The 17,740-nt window shown below is 47.1% G+C and overlaps 1 protein-coding gene across 1 annotated transcript in view; it reads right to left on the bottom strand.

Annotated features, from left to right (window-relative positions):
• Window positions 1-400: 400 nt before the first annotated feature.
• ncf1 (neutrophil cytosolic factor 1) overlaps window positions 401-17,740 on the bottom strand; it is a 260,991-nt gene continuing 243,651 nt past the window's right edge. The window contains exon 11 of the mRNA XM_072469128.1: window positions 401-1,950. Coding sequence (XP_072325229.1) covers window positions 1,820-1,950 — 131 coding nt within the window. The 3' untranslated portion in view covers window positions 401-1,819. The remainder of the gene's footprint in view (window positions 1,951-17,740) is intronic.

Here is a 17,740-nt window from a genome sequence, read left to right as displayed (position 1 = left end):
CAACATGTACCAAATGCAAGACCAGGAACACATCCAGTAAAAGCTGTCACCATTAGATTATGTTTTAACTCTGATTTTATGTACATATAACTCCGTGATCTTAATATACTTTGGATATTAATAGTTTGAGTGTGTTGAATTTCAAAATACTTTTGGTTATTGTTAAGTAAATCTTGCTTGATTGTCAAAATCTCAATAACTGTCAGGTTACAGAGTCAAATGATTATATGTCACAGTGTTCGGTGTGTACTGTTTTTTAATGTACAGATGAATCATAAGTCAGTATCTTTTTAAAAATGTATTTTTTAAATAAAAAGAAATTTAATTGACAGTTGTGTGTGTGTGTCGAAAACAGGACAATTATTTTAGGAACAGCAGGAAAAACACAAGTGAAGAAGCATTCACGACATTATTGTATTTTATTAATTAAATCGTAATGTCAGTCTTTCCAGAGCAATATTATTCTACTGCTTTTTGGTATATCAAGCACCCCAGTAAGTATCTTCACAATCGAAGACACAAGTTAGATACTGAATATAGAGGATAGCTACAGGGCCAATAAGACTAAGGAATGTAAATCATTAATATCAGCACTAAATTGGTCCCTGGGTTGAGAGGGTTGTCCTACGATGAGAGGTTGAGTAAATTGGGTTCATATTCTCTGGGGTTTAGCAGAGTGAGAGGTGATCCCATTGAAACGTACACAATTCTGAAAGAGCGTGACAGGGTTAAATACTGAGAGGTTGTCTCCCCTGGTTGGGGAAACCAGAACACAGGGACACGGTCTCCGAGTAAGAGGTTCATTAGTTAAGACTGAGCTTTGAGAAATCTCTTCATTCGAGAGAATTGTGAACTGTTGGCATAGTTTACGTCCAAGGGTAGTGGATGCTCCATTATTTAAGACTGGTATAGACAGATTATTTGATCTCAGGGAACGGCGGGATATGGGTACTGTGAGACAGAAGGTCAACAGTGATCATATTGAATGGTAGAGCAGATTCGATGGGTCAAATGGTCTACCCCAGCTCCTATTTCTTAACGCATTAAGCAAACCGTACAATAATCTTTTGGTAACAGCTGAGACAAGGGGCTGGATTTTCCAGCCTCCCAGTCGCGTGTTTCCCACTCACTGGCGGCAGGATTCTCTGTCAATAGGAATTCCCATTGAAGCCACCCCGTGATGCCGGGAAGCCCATGGCGGGGGTGCACTGCCGGCTGGACCAGAAAATCCAGCTGTCAGTGAATGGATAGGGAATCCTGGTCAAGATTTGACAGTCTAATGATCATGGTCTTTGTAGCAGGAAGACAGGCCAGGAGTACAGTCATATTCGCCGTAAAGGCTAAGGTTAATAAGTTTTGTCTCAATATAGTCTTCATTTGGGAGGCACAGGTGGGTAAGCTCTATCAGACATGACGGATTTCACACAGTGGTCTTCACTGCTGAGTTTCACTGTTAAGCTTGAAAATTTCTCAGCATCACTCAAACCAGCTTGTAATGGTCAAAGCTGTTTTAATGAAGTTTAGATATTGCTAGGGTTAAAACAACTAGTTGATATCCTGATTGAAAACAGTCTGACAGTTCACAAGTTCCCTCCATTTTTGGTTTGGTTACAGATAAAGAGGGAAATTGGAGTAAAAGGATATATTGATGGGGTGAATTGAAGGGAGTGAGTGGACACTTGTGTGGAGTATAGATATCTTTGCTGTGGGTCCTATATAAATTGATGCAGTATCTGTCCACCCAGCGGCAGCTGAGAAGAATGGTAGGGATCCCGGACCATTCCTGCTGGATACCAGCGATACTTCCTGTCGTTCCCTTTCAGATATCCTCTTGTTTTATTTTACTTTTAGTTTGTTCAGTGCAGTGTTCCATGATCTCGCTGAGCGTGGGCCTCGGGGGAATCACGGGGATTACCTTCCCCTGCTTTCCTTGCTCTTGGTTACTGGTACCTGGAATAGTCAAGAGATACAAAATAAGTGAACTCTCTCTCTCTCACATACTCGAATACTCACACACAAACACTGACACATGCACTCAAATGCTCACACACAATCACAGAATTTACAGTGCAAAAGGAGGTCATTCATTAATTTATTATTATTGTCACATGTATTAGTATACAGTGAAAAGTATTGTTTCTTGCATTCTGTACAAACAATGCATACTGTAAATGGGGAAGGAAGGAGTGACTGCAGAATATAATGTTACAGTTATAGCAAGGTGTAGAGAAAAGATCAACTTAATACGAGGTAGGTCCATTCAAAAGTCTGATGGCAGTAGGGAAGAAGCTGTTCTTGAGTCGGTTGGTACATGTCCTCAACCTTTTGTATCTTTTTCCTGACGGAAGAAGGTGGAAGAGAGTATTTTTGGGGTGCGTGGGATCCTTAATTATGCTGGCTGCCTTTCTGAGGCAGCAGGAATTGTAGACAGAGTCGATGGATGGGAGGCTGGTTTGCGTGATGGATTGGGCTACATTCACGACCTTTTGTAGTTTCCTGCGGTCTTGGGCAGAGCAGGATCCAAAGCAAGCTGTGATACAACCGGAAAGAATGCTTTCTACGGTGCATCTGTAGAAGTTGGTGAGAGTTGTAGGTGACATGCCAAATTTTCTTAGGCTTCAGCCCATCAAGTCTGCATGGCCCTTGGAAACAGCACCCATCCGCAAGTCCGCGACCACGCCTTCACCCTAATCCAGGAGGAAACCAGAGCACCCGGCAGAAACCCACGCAGACAGTGGGTGAACGTGCAGACTCCACATAGACAGTGACACGAACCTGGGACCCTGGAGCTGTGAAGCAGCCATGCTAACCACTGTGCTACTGTGCTGCCCCACTATGCTACTGTGCTGCACTCAAATACACTGTTGCTAACTTTGCCTTAGTTCAATTGCTCTGTTTTATTACCTTTGCTCTCAAATCGCCAGGTATCTTTATGATACCGCCACGTGGTTCAAGTCCGAGTAATGATCAATAATCCAATACACCGATTAGTAAGATTTAAATCAAAGCACATTTATTATACACAGTAATCACTACTCATGCACAAATTGTACGTTTAAGCTACTTCTACAACTAACAGGCCTATACTTAACTTGGAACTGGCCCACCAGGTCAGGGTAACAAATGGCCTTTCGTTCGGGTTCTGAGCCTGCGGGATTCGAAGTTGGTACAGATTGATAGCTAGGAGCGCCTAGCTCGTAGCGAGCATTGAAGTAAGACTTACAGTTTCGACCAGCTGCTGAAGAGTGAAGAGCTGGAGAAGAGAGCGACTTGAACTTGGGGCTCATTTCTTATAGTCCCCAGGGACTTCCCGTCTTTCGAGGCAGAACCTGTACCTGGTCCCAAGTGATTGGACTTTGTCCCAATCGTTTGGTTCGATTTTCTCCAATGCTGGAGCGGTTCCCTGATCGATGGGCGGTCTTGAGGTGGTCATTCACCTCCTTTTGTGTAGGCTTCTACTGGCGCCGAAGAGTCTGGTTTTGCTTTGTGTGTTTAAATGTTGCTTATTGTTCCGGGGATTGCTCATTAGTATGCAGATGGCTGGTGTTTTGTTATGCTGATGGTTGCTGGTATCGATAGTGTCTGGCCTTTCCAGAGGTAAATACACAGCCAACCTGCAGCTGCTGGTTTTTGTCTTGTTGGCTGACTTTCCCATCAGCCTTTGCCGTTCGCCATTTTGAATCTGGAGTTGGCCATTTTAAGTGGCTACAACACACACTCAAATACTCACACACAAATAATTGCACACACACATTCAAATACTCACACACACACTCAAATACTCTCACACACACTCAAATACTCTCACACACACTCAAATACTCTCACACACACTCAAATACTCACACACACACTCAAATACTCACACACACACTCAAATACTCACACACATTCAAATACTCACACACACACTCAAGTATTCACACACACTCAAATACTCACACACACTCAAATACTCACACACACACTCAAATACTCACACACACACTCAAATACTCACACACACACTCAAATACTCACACACACACTCAAATACTCACACACACACTCAAACTCACACACTCAAACTCACACACTCAAACTCACACACATTCAAATACTCACACACACACTCAAGTATTCACACACACTCAAGTACTCACACACACTCAAATACTCACACACACTCAAATACTCACACACACTCAAATACTCACACACACACTCAAATACTCACACACACACTCAAATACTCACACACACACTCAAATACTCACACACACACTCAAATACTCACACACACACTCAAACTCACACACATTCAAATACTCTCACACACACTCAAGTACTCACACACACTCAAGTACTCACACACACTCAAGTACTCACACACACTCAAGTACTCACACACACTCAAATACTCACACACACTCAAATACTCACACACACACTCAAATACTCACACACACACTCAAATACTCACACACACACTCAAATACTCACACACACACTCAAATACTCACACACACACTCAAACTCACACACTCAAACTCACACACTCAAACTCACACACATTCAAATACTCACACACACACTCAAGTATTCACACACACTCAAGTACTCACACACACTCAAATACTCACACACACTCAAATACTCACACACACTCAAATACTCACACACACACTCAAATACTCACACACACACTCAAATACTCACACACACACTCAAATACTCACACACACACTCAAATACTCACACACACACTCAAATACTCACACACACACTCAAATACTCACACACACACTCAAATACTCACACACACACTCAAACTCACACACTCAAACTCACACACATTCAAATACTCACACACACACTCAAATACTCACACACACTCAAATACTCACACACACTCAAATACTCACACACACTCAAGTACTCACACACACACTCAAGTACTCACACACACAAATACTCACACACACAAATACTCACACACACAAATACTCACACACACAAATACTCACACACACAAATACTCACACACGCACTGACATACTCACACACGCACTGACATACTCACACACGCACTGACATACTCACACACGCACTGAAATACTCACACACGCACTGAAATACTCACACACGCACTGAAATACTCACACACGCACTGAAATACTCACACACGCACTGAAATACTCACACACGCACTGAAATACTCACACACGCACTGAAATACTCACACACGCACTGAAATACTCACACACGCACTGACATACTCACACACACACACACTGACATAGTCACACATGCACTGAAATACTCACACACAAATACTCACACACGGACTGACATACTCACACATGCACTGACATACTCAACACGCACTGAAATACTCACACACTCAAATACTCACACACTCAAATACTAACACACATTCAAATACTCACACACACTCACATACACACTCACACACTGTAGCCACTTAAAATGGCCAACTCCCGATTCAAAATGGCGAACGGCAAAGGCTGATGGGAAAGTCAGCCAACAGGACAAAAACGAGCAGCTGCAGGTTGACTGTGTATATACCTCTGGAAAGGCCAGACAAGATCGATACCAGCAACCATCAGCATAACAAAACACCAGCCATCTGCATACTAATAAGCAAGCCCCGGGATCAATAAGCAACATTTAGACACACAAAGCAAAACCAGACTCTTCGGCGCCAGCAGAAGCCTACACAAAAGGAGGTGAACGACCACCTCAAGACCGCCCATCGATCAGGGATACGCCCCAGCATTGGAGAAAATCGAACCAAGTGATTGGGACAAAGTCCAATCACTTGGAACGAGGTACAGGGTCCGCCCCGAAAGGCGGGAAGCCCCTGGGGACTATAAGAATTGAGCCCCAAGTTCAAGGCGCTCTCTCTTCACTTGCTCTTCACTCTTCAACAGCCGCTCAAAACTGTAAGTCTTACTTCAACGCTCGCTACGAGATAGGCGCTCCTAACTATCAATCTGTACCAACTCCGAATCCCGCAGACTCAGAACCCGAACGAAAGACCATTTGTTTCCCTGACCTGGACATAGGATTTTTACATGAGTAGTGATTACTGTGTATAATAAATGTGCTTTGATTTAAATCTTACTAATCGGTGTATTGGTTATTGATCATTACTCGGACTTGAACCACGTGGCGGTATCATAAAGATACCTGGCGACTCGAGAGCAAAGGTGATAAAACAGAGCAATTAAACTAAGGCAAAGTTAGCAACAACACACACTCACTCATATGCTCTTGCACGCACTCAAATACTCACACATGCAATCAAATACTCACACACATTCATACTCACACACACACTCAAATACTCACACACAGGCACTCTCATACACACACACACACACACTAATACTCACGCACACACTCAAATACTCACACACAGGCACTCTCATACACACACACACACTAATACTCACACACACACTCAAATACTCACACACACACTCAAATACTCACACACACACTCAAATACTCACACACACTCAAATACTAACGCACACTCAAATACTAACGCACATACACACTCAAATACTCACAAACGCACTCAAATACTCACACACACACTCAAATAACCACACACACTCACTCAAATACTCACACACAGGCACTCTCATACACATACACACTAATACTCACACATACACTCAAATACTCACACACAGGCACTCTCATACACACACACACTAATACTCACACACAGGCACTCTCATACACACACACACTAATACTCACACACACACTCAAATACTCACACACAGGCACTCTCATACTCACGCACACTCGAATACTCACACACTCAAATGCTCACACAGATACACACACTCAAATACTCACACTCAAATACTAACACACACACTAAATACTAACACACTCAAATGCACACACAGATACACATACAAAAACTCACGCACACTCAAATACTCACACACACTCACTTAAACACGCACTCAAAAACTCAAACACTCAAATACTCACACACAAAGAACAAAGAAATGTACAGCACAGGAACAGGCCCTTCGGCCCTCCAAGCCCGTGCCGACCATGCTGCCCGACTGAACTAAAATCTTCTACACTTCCTGGGTCCGTATCCCTCTATTCCCATCCTATTCATGTATTTGTCAAGATGCCCCTTAAATGTCACTATCGTCCCTGCTTCCACCACCTCCTCTGGCAGCGAGTTCCAGGCACCCACTACCCTCTGCGTAAAAAACTTGCCTCGTACATCTACTCTAAACCTTGCCCCTCTCACCTTAAACCTATGCCCCCTAGTAATTGACTCCTCTACCCCGGGGAAAAGCCTCTGACTATCCACTCTGTCTATGACCCTCATAATTTTGTAGACCTCTATCAGGTCGCCCCTCAACCTCCGTCGTTCCAGTGAGAACAAACCGAGTTTATTCAACCGCTCCTCATAGCTAATGCCCTCCATACCAGGCAACATTCTGGTAACTCTTCTGCACCCTCTCTAAAGCCTCCACATCCTTCTGGTAGTGTGGCGACCAGAATTGAACACTATACTCCAAGTGTGGCCTAACGAAGGTTCTATACAGCTGCAACATGACTTGCCAATTCTTATACTCAATGCCCCGGCCAATGAAGGCAAGCATGCCGTATGCCTTCTTGACTACCTTCTCCACCTGTGTTGCCCCTTTCAGTGACCTGTGGACCTGTACTCCTAGATCTCTTTGACTTTCAATACTCTTGAGGGTTCTATCATTCACTGTATATCCCCTACCTGCATTAGACCTTCCAAAATGCATTACCTCACATTTGTCCGGATTAAACTCCATCTGCCATCTCTCCGCCCAAGTCTCCAAACAATCTAAATCCTGCTGTATCCTCTGACAGTCCTCATCGCTATCCGCAATTCCACCAACCTTTGTGTCGTCTACAAACTTACTAATCAGACCAGTTACATTTTCCTCCAAATCATTTATATATACTACAAACAGCAAAGGTCCCAGCACTGATCCCTGTGGAACACCACTGGTCACAGCCCTCCAATTAGAAAAGCATCCTTCCATTGCTACTCTCTGCCTTCTATGACCTAGCCAGTTCTGTATCCACCTTGCCAGCTCACCCCTGATCCCGTGTGACTTCACCTTTTGTACTAGTCTACCATGAGGGACCTTGTCAAAGGCCTTACTGAAGTCCATATAGACAACATCCACTGCCCTACCTGCACCAATCATCTTAGTGACCTCCTCGAAAAACTCTATCAAGTTAGTGAGACACGACCTCCCCTTTACAAAACCATGCTGCCTCTCACTAATACGTCCATTTGCTTCCAAATGGGAGTAGATCCTGTCTCGAAGAATTCTCTCCAGTAATTTCCCTACCACTGAAGTAAGGCTCACCGGCCTGTAGTTCCCTGGATTATCCTTGCTACCCTTCTTAAACAGAGGAACAACATTGGCTATTCTCCAGTCCTCCGGGACATCACCTGAAGACAGTGAGGATCCAAAGATTTCTGTCAAGGCCTCAGCAATTTCCTCTCCAGCCTCCTTCAGTATTCTGGGGTAGATCCCATCAGGCCCTGGGGACTTATCTACCTTAATATTTTTTAAGACACCCAACACCTCGTCTTTTTGGATCTCAATGTGACCCAGGCTATCTTCACACCCTTCTCCAGACTCAACATCTACCAATTTCTTCTCTTTGGTGAATACTGATGCAAAATATTCATTTAGTACCTCGCCCATTTCCTCTGGCTCCACACATAGATTCCCTTGCCTATCCTTCAGTGGGCCAACCCTTTCCCTGGCTACCCTCTTTCTTTTTATGTACGTGTAAAAAGCCTTGGGATTTTCCTTAACCCTATTTGCCAATGACTTTTCGTGACCCCTTCTAGCCCTCCTGACTCCTTGCTTAAGTTCCTTCCTACTTTCCTTATATTCCACACACGCTTCGTCTGTTCCCAGCCTTTTAGCCCTGACAAATGCCTCCTTTTTCTTTTTGACGAGGCCTACAATATCTCTCGTTATCCAAGGTTCCCGAAAATTGCCGTATTTATCCTTCCTGACAGGAACATGCCGGTCCTGAATTTCTTTCAACTGACACTTGGAAGGCTCCCACATGTCAGATGTTGATTTGCCCTCAAACATCTGCCCCCAATCTAGGTTTTTCAGTTCCCGCCTAATATTGTTATAATTAGCCTTCCTCCAATTTAGCACATTCATCCTAGGACCACTCTTATCCTTGTCCACCAACACTTTAAAACTTACTGAATTGTGGTCACTGTTCCCGAAATGCTCCCCTACTGAAACATCTACCACCTGGCCGGGCTCATTCTCCAATACCAGGTCCAGTACCGCCCCTTCCCTAGTTGGACTGTCCACATATTGTTTTAAGAAGCCCTCCTGGATGCTCCTTACAAACTCCGCCCCGTCTAAGCCCCTGGCACTAAGTGAGTCCCAGTCAATATTGGGGAAGTTGAAGTCTCCCATCACCACAACCCTGCTGTTTTTACTCTTTTCCAAAATCTGTCTACCTATCTGCTCCTCTATCTCCCGCTGGCTGTTGGGAGGCCTGTAGTAAACCCCCAACATTGTGACTGCACCCTTCTTATTCCTGATCTCTACCCATATAGCCTCACTGCCCTCTGAGGTGTCCTCCCGCAGTACAGCTGTGATATTCTCCCTAACCAGTAGCGCAACTCTGCCACCCCTTTTACATCCCCCTCTATCCTGCCTGAAACATCTAAATCCTGGAACGTTTAGCTGCCAATCCTGCCCTTCACTCAATCAGGTCTCTGTAATGGCAACAGCATCATAGTTCCAAGTACTAATCCAAGCTCTAAGTTCATCTGCCTTACCCGTAATACTTCTTGCATTAAAACATATGCACTTCAGGCCACCAGACCCGCTGTGTTCTGCAACTTCTCCCTGTCTGCTCTGCCTCAGAGCCCCACTGTCCCTATTCCCTAGTTCTCCCTCAATGCTCTCACCTTCTGACCTATTGCTCCCGTGCCCACCGCCCTGCCATATTAGTTGAAACCCTCCCGTGTGACACTAGCAAACCTCGCGGCCAGGATATTTATGCCTCTCCAGTTTAGATGCAACCCGTCCGTCTTATATAGGTCACACCTGCCCCGGAAGAGCTCCCAGTGGTCCAGGTAACAGAAACCCTCCCTCCTACACCAGCTGTTTAGCCACGTGTTTAGCTGCTCTATCTTCCTATTTCTAGCCTCACTGGCACGTGGCACAGGGAGTAATCCCGAGATTACAACCCTAGAGGTCCTGTCTTTTAACTTTCTGCTTAGCTCCCTGAACTCCTGCTGCAGGACCTCATGCCCCTTCCTGCCTATGTCGTTAGTACCAATATGTACAACGACCCCTGCCTGTTTGCCCTCCCCCTTCAGGATGCCCTCTACCCGTTCGGAGACATCCTGGACCCTGGCACCAGGGAGGCAACATACCATCCTGGAGTCTCTTTCACGTCCACAGAAGCACCTATCTATGCCCCTGACTATAGAGTCCCCTATTACTATTGCTCTTCTGCGCTTTGACCCTCCCTTCTGAACATCAGAGCCAGCCGTGGTGCCACTGCTCTGGCTGCTGCTGTTTTCCCCTGATAGGCTATCCCCCTCAACAGTATCCAAAGGGGTATACCTGTTCGAGAGGGGGACAACCACAGGGGATTCCTGCACTGACTGCCTGCCCTTTCTGGTGGTCACCCATTTCTCTGCCTGCACCTTGGGTGTGACCACATTTATATAACTGCGATCTATGACGCTTTCCGCCACCTGCATGCTCCTAAGTGCATCCAATTGCTGCTCCAACCGAACCATGCGGTCTGTGAGGAGCTCCAGTTGGGTGCACTTTCTGCAGATGAAGCCATCCGGGACGCTGGAAGCCTCCCGGACCTGCCACATCTCACAGTCAGAGCACTGCACCCCTCTAACTGACATAGCGTCAATTAATTAAAATTAAAAGTTTTTAAAAAAATGTTTTAATATATATATATTTTTAAAGTTACTGTTAACTATCTGTCTCCTAGCACTAGATTTCTAATATAAATGCGAAAGCTAAATATAGTACTCTGATCTCTGGCTTAGATACCCCTCTAAATTATAATTAAGTAATTATGTTTAATTAGTTACCAATGCTTAATTTTTTAAATTTAGTGTAGATTCCTAACCAGCCACTCAGGTCACAGCTTTTCTGTTTCCCCCCGACACACACAATTTGAAAAAGGTATAAAAGTAAAAATGAGTATAAATCACTTACTTATCTTCTTACCTTCTGAGTGTCTTAGATGTTCTCAGGTTCTCTCCCTGACAGAGACTGCTCCTCCTCCTCCTCCGAACCACGACGGAGGAATGCAAATTTCCCTTGTAACACCAATCAGCAGCTCCGCTCTACTGCCCTCTGCTGGACGCTTGTCTTCACTTGAACAGCTAGGGTCTTTAGCTCAGGTATACCTGCAATTTAGGGTGACCACGACGGAGGTATGCAAATGTCCCTTGTAACACCAATCAGCAGCTCCGCTCTACTGCCCTCTGCTGGATGCGTGTCTTCACTCGAACAGCTAGGGTCTTTAGCTCAGGTACACCTGCAATTTAGGGTGACCACGACGGAGGTATGCAAATTTCCCTTGTAACACCAATCAGCAGCTCCGCTCTACTGCCCTCTGCTGGATGCCCTCTACTGCTCAAATACTCTCACACACTCAAATACTCACACACACACACTGAAATACTCACACAGAAACACACTGAAATACTCACACAGAAACACACTGAAATACTCACAAAGACACATACTCAAATGCACACACACAGACACATTGAAATACTCTCGAGACACATTGAAATACTCACACTGACGCACTGAAATACCCACACTGCCACACACACTGAAATACCCACACAGACACAAAGAAATACCCACAGTCACACTGAAATACCCACACAGACACACTGAAATACCTACACAGACACAAAGAAATACCCACACAGTCACATTGAAATACCCACACAGACACATTGAAATACCCACACAGACACATTGAAATAACCACACAGACACATTGAAATACTTACACAGACACACTGAAATACCCACAGACACACTTAAATACTCACACACACTGAAATACCCACACAGACACATTGAAATACCCACACAGACACACTGAAATACCCACAGACACAAAGAAATACCCACAAAGACACACTGAAATACCCACACAGACACACTGAAATACCCACAGACACAGTGAGATACTCACACAGACACACTGAAATACTCACACAGACACATTGAAATACCCACAGACACATTGAAATACCCGCACAGACACATTGAAATGCCCACACAGACACACTGAAATACCCACACAGACACACTGAAATACTCACACAGACACACTGAAATACCTACACAGACACATTGAAATACTCACACAGACACATTGAAATACCCACACAGACACTGTGGTGATACACCACTGTACTTCCCTAATATTGTACATAGTTATATTATAGTTGAGTGTAACGTGGCCCTGTAATCCTGTGTGTTGTACTGTGTATTGTACTGTAGCTCTGTAGAGGTTTGGTCACCTGTATGTAACCTGACCTGGCCACGGAGAGCTCCGCCTTGGCCACTCCCCCGGGAGTTAGGTATAAGACCCAGCTTCTGAGACCGGACCCATTTTGTCTGGGGTCGTCTGTGTCGGGTAAGCTTCCTATGTAGTGTATTAAAGCCTTGGTTAAAGTCTCACATGTCTTTGTGGTTCTTGACGCTTAGTGCATCAATTTAATACACTCCAGTTATAATGGAGGCTGCTCTGAAACCCGACAAGCTCTCGCTCGACCCCCACGCTCCACGCGCGGATCACCTTTTCAACTGCTGGCTCCGGTGTTTCGAGGCCTACCTGGAAGCATCCTCCGCCTTCGGCAAAACGGACGCTGACCGACTCAACCTCCTGTGCTTACGGCTCGACTACGGGCTTTTCGACCTCATCACGGGAACAACGACCTACGCCGATGCCATCGTGAAGCTCAAAAGCCGGTATGCACGAACTGTTAATTCTATTTACGCCCGCCACCGCCTCGCCTCCCGGCACCAGCAGTCCGGTGAACCCCTATCCGTGTTCGTTCGGGACCTCTGTGCCCTCGCGCTCACCTGCAATGCGCCAGCAGTCTCCGCTGAGCAGAACACGGAGGCCCTGGCGCTCGATGCCTTTGTAGCCGGCATCGCTTCTGTCCCAATTCGCCAACTCCTACTGGCACAAACTACCCTGACTCTGGACACGGCAGTCATTATGGCAGAGGCCCAACAGGCAGCCTATGACAATAATACGTCCTACACGCCTGCCCAAACTTCCTATGCGTCTGCCCACGTTCCCTACGTGGCCGCTACCTCCCTGCCGCCCGCCCAGCAACAACCCCTGCAAGTCACGGCCCACCCAGCCACACCAGCAGTAAAACTAATGCCTGGGCCCCAGTGTTACATTTGTGGCCAGGCAAAACACCCCAGAAAACGCTGCCCTGCTAGAGATGCTACCTGTTCAGCCTGTGGCAAGAAAGGCCATTTTGAAAACGTATGCCGCTCCACCGCTGCCTCGGGGTCCAACACCATGGCTTGCTACTCCTGGGTGCCGCCATCCTCCGTTCCCGGCTCGCTATTCGACATGTGCGACGCAGGGGTGCCGCCATCTTTGATTATCCCCGGCCCGGCTTCCTTCACTTCCGGTCCGCCGCATGCCACTTCCGGTCCGCCGCCGATCGCCGCTTCCGGGTCCGCCCTGCCGCCGATCGTCACTTCCGGTCCTGCGCACTCGACCGAAATGCTGCAAACAACTGAGATGCAGCCAATGACAGCAACCTGGCCTCCAACAGCAGCCTACGATGCCTGGGCGCCGCCACCTTCTTCCGCAGGCCGCTCCCCGGATCCGGCACCTTCTCCAACAGCTCCACCATCGCATCCATCGTCCTCGACCAGGACCACCGCATCAGCTCGCCAGATCCACCATGGAGGTCCAGGTAAATCGTTTCACTGTTACCTGCCTCTTCGACAGCGGCAGCACGGAGAGCTTCCTCCACCCGGACACCGTGCGCCGCTGCTCCCTCAAGGTACTACCCACGCGCAGGCATATTTCCATGGCCTCCAACTCCCAGTTGGCCGAGGTTTCGGGCTACTGCGTCATCACCCTCTCAGTGAACGGCGCGGTGTTCCAGGATTTCAAATTCATGGTCCTCCCTCACCTCTGCGCCGTCGCGATCCTTGGCCTGGACTTCCAATGCCACCTGCGCAGCCTCACCTTGCATTTTAACGGCCTCCTCCCCCCCCCCCCTCATGGTCTCCAACCCCCAGTTCTTCCCTGATCCCCCCCCCCAGGTCCCACCTGTAGTCTCTCCACGCTCAGGATCCCCCCCACTTCACTGTTTGCTAATCTCACCCCCGACTGCAAGCCCGTGGCTACTAAAAGTTGGCGTTACAGTTTCGGGGACCGCCAATTCATTCGAGCGGAGATTAAGCGCCTTCTCTCGGAAAAGATCATGGCTCACAGCACCAGCCCCTGGCGAGCCCAAGTGGTGGTAGTCAAGTCTAGCGAGAAACACCGCATGGTCATTGACTACAGTCAGACCATCAACCGGTACACGCTGCTTGATGCATATCCCCTCCCCCGCATATCTGACATGGTCAACCGGATTGCACAGTACCGGGTGTTCTCCACCATAGACTTGAAATCCGCCTACCACCAGCTCCCTATCCGCCCGGAGGACCGTAACTTCACTGTCTTCGAGGCGGACGGCCGCCTCTACCACTTTCTTAGGGTAACCTTTGGCGTCACCAATGGAGTCTCGGTCTTCCAACGGGAGATGGACCGAATGGTGGACCAGAACAGACTGCGGGCTACCTTCCCGTATCTGGACAACGTCACCATCTGCGGCCACAACCAGCAGGACCATGACGTCAACCTCACGAAATTCCTCCAAACTGCCAAACGCCTCAATCTCACGTACAACGAGGCAAAATGTGTTTTCGGCACCACCCGCCTCGCCATACTCGGCTACGTGGTGGAGAACGGTGTCCTCGACCCCGATCCCGACCGTCTGCGCCCCCTTCTCGAACTCCCCATTCCCACCTGCCCCAAAGAACTGAGGCGATGCCTCGGGTTCTTTGCCTACTATGCCCAGTGGGTGCCCGAGTACGCTGACAAGGCCAGACCCCTCCTTCGTTCCCCCTCATTCCCCCTCCCGCCCGAGGCCTGCCAGGCCTTCCACCTCCTAAAAACCGCTATCGCCAAAGCCGCCATGCATGCGGTAGACGTGTCTGCACCATTCCAAGTCGAGAGCGATGCCTCCGACTTTGCCCTGGGTGCCACCCTCAACCAGGCGGGCAGGTCCATCGCCTTCTTTTCCCGCACACTCCAAGGCCCCGAGATCCGCAACTCCTCTGTTGAGAAGGTGGCACAGGCCATAGTGGAAGCCATCCGGCACTGGAGGCACTACCTGGCCGGAAAACCATTTACCCTCGTTACTGACCAACATAGAACATAGAAAATACAGCACAGAACAGGCCCTTCGGCCCACGATGTTGTGCCGAACCTTTGTCCTAGATTAATCATAGATTATCATTGAATTTACAGTGCAGAAGGAGGCCATTCGGCCCTTTGAGTCTGCACCGGCTCTTGGAAAGAGCACCCTACCCAAACTCAACACCTCCACCCAACACCAAGGGCAATTTTGGACATTAAGGGCAATTTATCATTGGCCAATTCACCTAACCTGCACATCTTTGGACTGTGGGAGGAAACCGGAGCACCCGGAGGAAACCCACGCAGACACGGGGAGGACGTGCAGACTCTGCACAGACAGTGACCCAAGCCGGAATCGAACCTGGGACCCTGGAGCTGTGAAGCAATTGTGCTATCCACAATGCTACCATGCTGCCCTTAAGAACAAATAAATCTACACTATATCATTTTACCGTAATCCATGTACCTATCCAATAGCTGCTTGAAGGTCCCTAATGTTTCCGACTCAACTACTTCCACAGGCAGTGCATTCCATGCCCCCACTACTCTCTGGGTAAAGAACCTACCTCTGATATCCCTCCTATATCTTCCACCTTTCACCTTAAATTTATGTCCCCTTGTAATGGTTTGTTCCACCCGGGGAAAAAGTCTCTGACTGTCGACTCTATCTATTCCCCTGATCATCTTATAAACCTCTATTAAGTTGCCCCTCATCCTTCTCCGTTCTAATGAGAAAAGGCCTAGCACCCTCAACCTTTCCTCGTAAGACCTACTCTCCATTCCAGGCAACATCCTGGTAAATCTTCTTTGCACCTTTTCCAAAGCTTCCACATCCTTCCTAAAATGAGGCGACCAGAACTGTACACAGTACTCCAAATGTGGCCTTACCAAAGTTTTGTACAGCTGCATCATCACCTCACGGCTCTTAAATTCAATCCCTCTGTTAATGAACGCGAGCACACCATAGGCCTTCTTCACAGCTCTATCCACTTGAGTGGCAACTTTCAAAGATGTATGAACATAGACCCCAAGATCTCTCTGCTCCTCCACATTGCCAAGAACTCTACCGTTAACCCTGTATTCCGCATTCATATCTGTCCTTCCAAAATGGACAACCTCACACTTTTCAGGGTTAAACTCCATCTGCCACTTCTCAGCCCAGCTCTGCATCCTATCTATGTCTCTGGACCTAGCCTCGCTCTAGTCATTCTCATATTTCTCACATATATGTGTAAAAGGCCTTGGGGTTTTCCTTGATCCTACCCGCCAAAGATTGTTCATGCCCTCTCTTAGCTCTCCTAATCGCTTTCTTCAGTTCCCTCCTGGCTATCTTGTATCCCTCCAGCGCCCTGTCTGAACCTTGTTTCCTCAGCCTTACATAAGTCTTCTTTTTCCTCTTAACAAGACATTCAACCTCTCTTGTCAACCATGGTTCCCTCACTCGACCATCTCTTCCCTGCCTGACAGGGACATACATATCAAGGACACTGTTCCTTGAACAAGTTCCACATTTTACTTGTGTCCTTCCCTGCCAGCCTATGTTCCCAACTTATGCACTTCAATTCTTGTCTGGCAACATCGTATTTACCCTTCCCCCAATTGTAAACCTTGCCCTGTTGCACGTACCTATCCCTCTCCATTACTAAAGTGAAAGACACAGAATTGTGGTCACTATCTCCAAAATGCTCCCCCACTAACAAATCTATCACTTGCCCTGGTTCATTACCAAGTACTAAATCCAATATTGCCCATTCTCTGGTCGGACAATCTACATACTGTGTTAGAAAAGCTTCCTGGACACACTGCACAAACACCACCCCATCCAAACTATTTAATCTAGAGTTTCCACTCAATATTTGGGAAGTTAAAGTCGCCCATGACTACTACCCTATGACTTCTGCACCTTTCTAAAATCTGTTTCCCAATCTGTTCCTCCACATCTCTGCTACTATTGGGGGGCCTATAGAAAACTCCTAACAAGGTGACTGCTCCTTTCCTATTTCTGACTTCAACCCATACTACCTCAATAGGGTGATACTCCTCGAACTGCTTTTCTGCAGCTGTTATACTATCTCTAATTAATAATGCCACCCCCCCACCTCTTTTACCACCCTCCCTAATCTTATTGAAACATCTATAACCAGGGACCTCCAACAACCATTTCTGCCCCTCTTCTATCCAAGTTTCCGTGATGGCCACCACATCGTAGTCC

Source organism: Scyliorhinus torazame, chromosome 12 (genome assembly GCF_047496885.1).
Source record: "Scyliorhinus torazame isolate Kashiwa2021f chromosome 12, sScyTor2.1, whole genome shotgun sequence".
NCBI lineage: Eukaryota > Metazoa > Chordata > Chondrichthyes > Carcharhiniformes > Scyliorhinidae > Scyliorhinus > Scyliorhinus torazame.
This window is presented reverse-complemented; position numbering and strand designations above follow the sequence as displayed.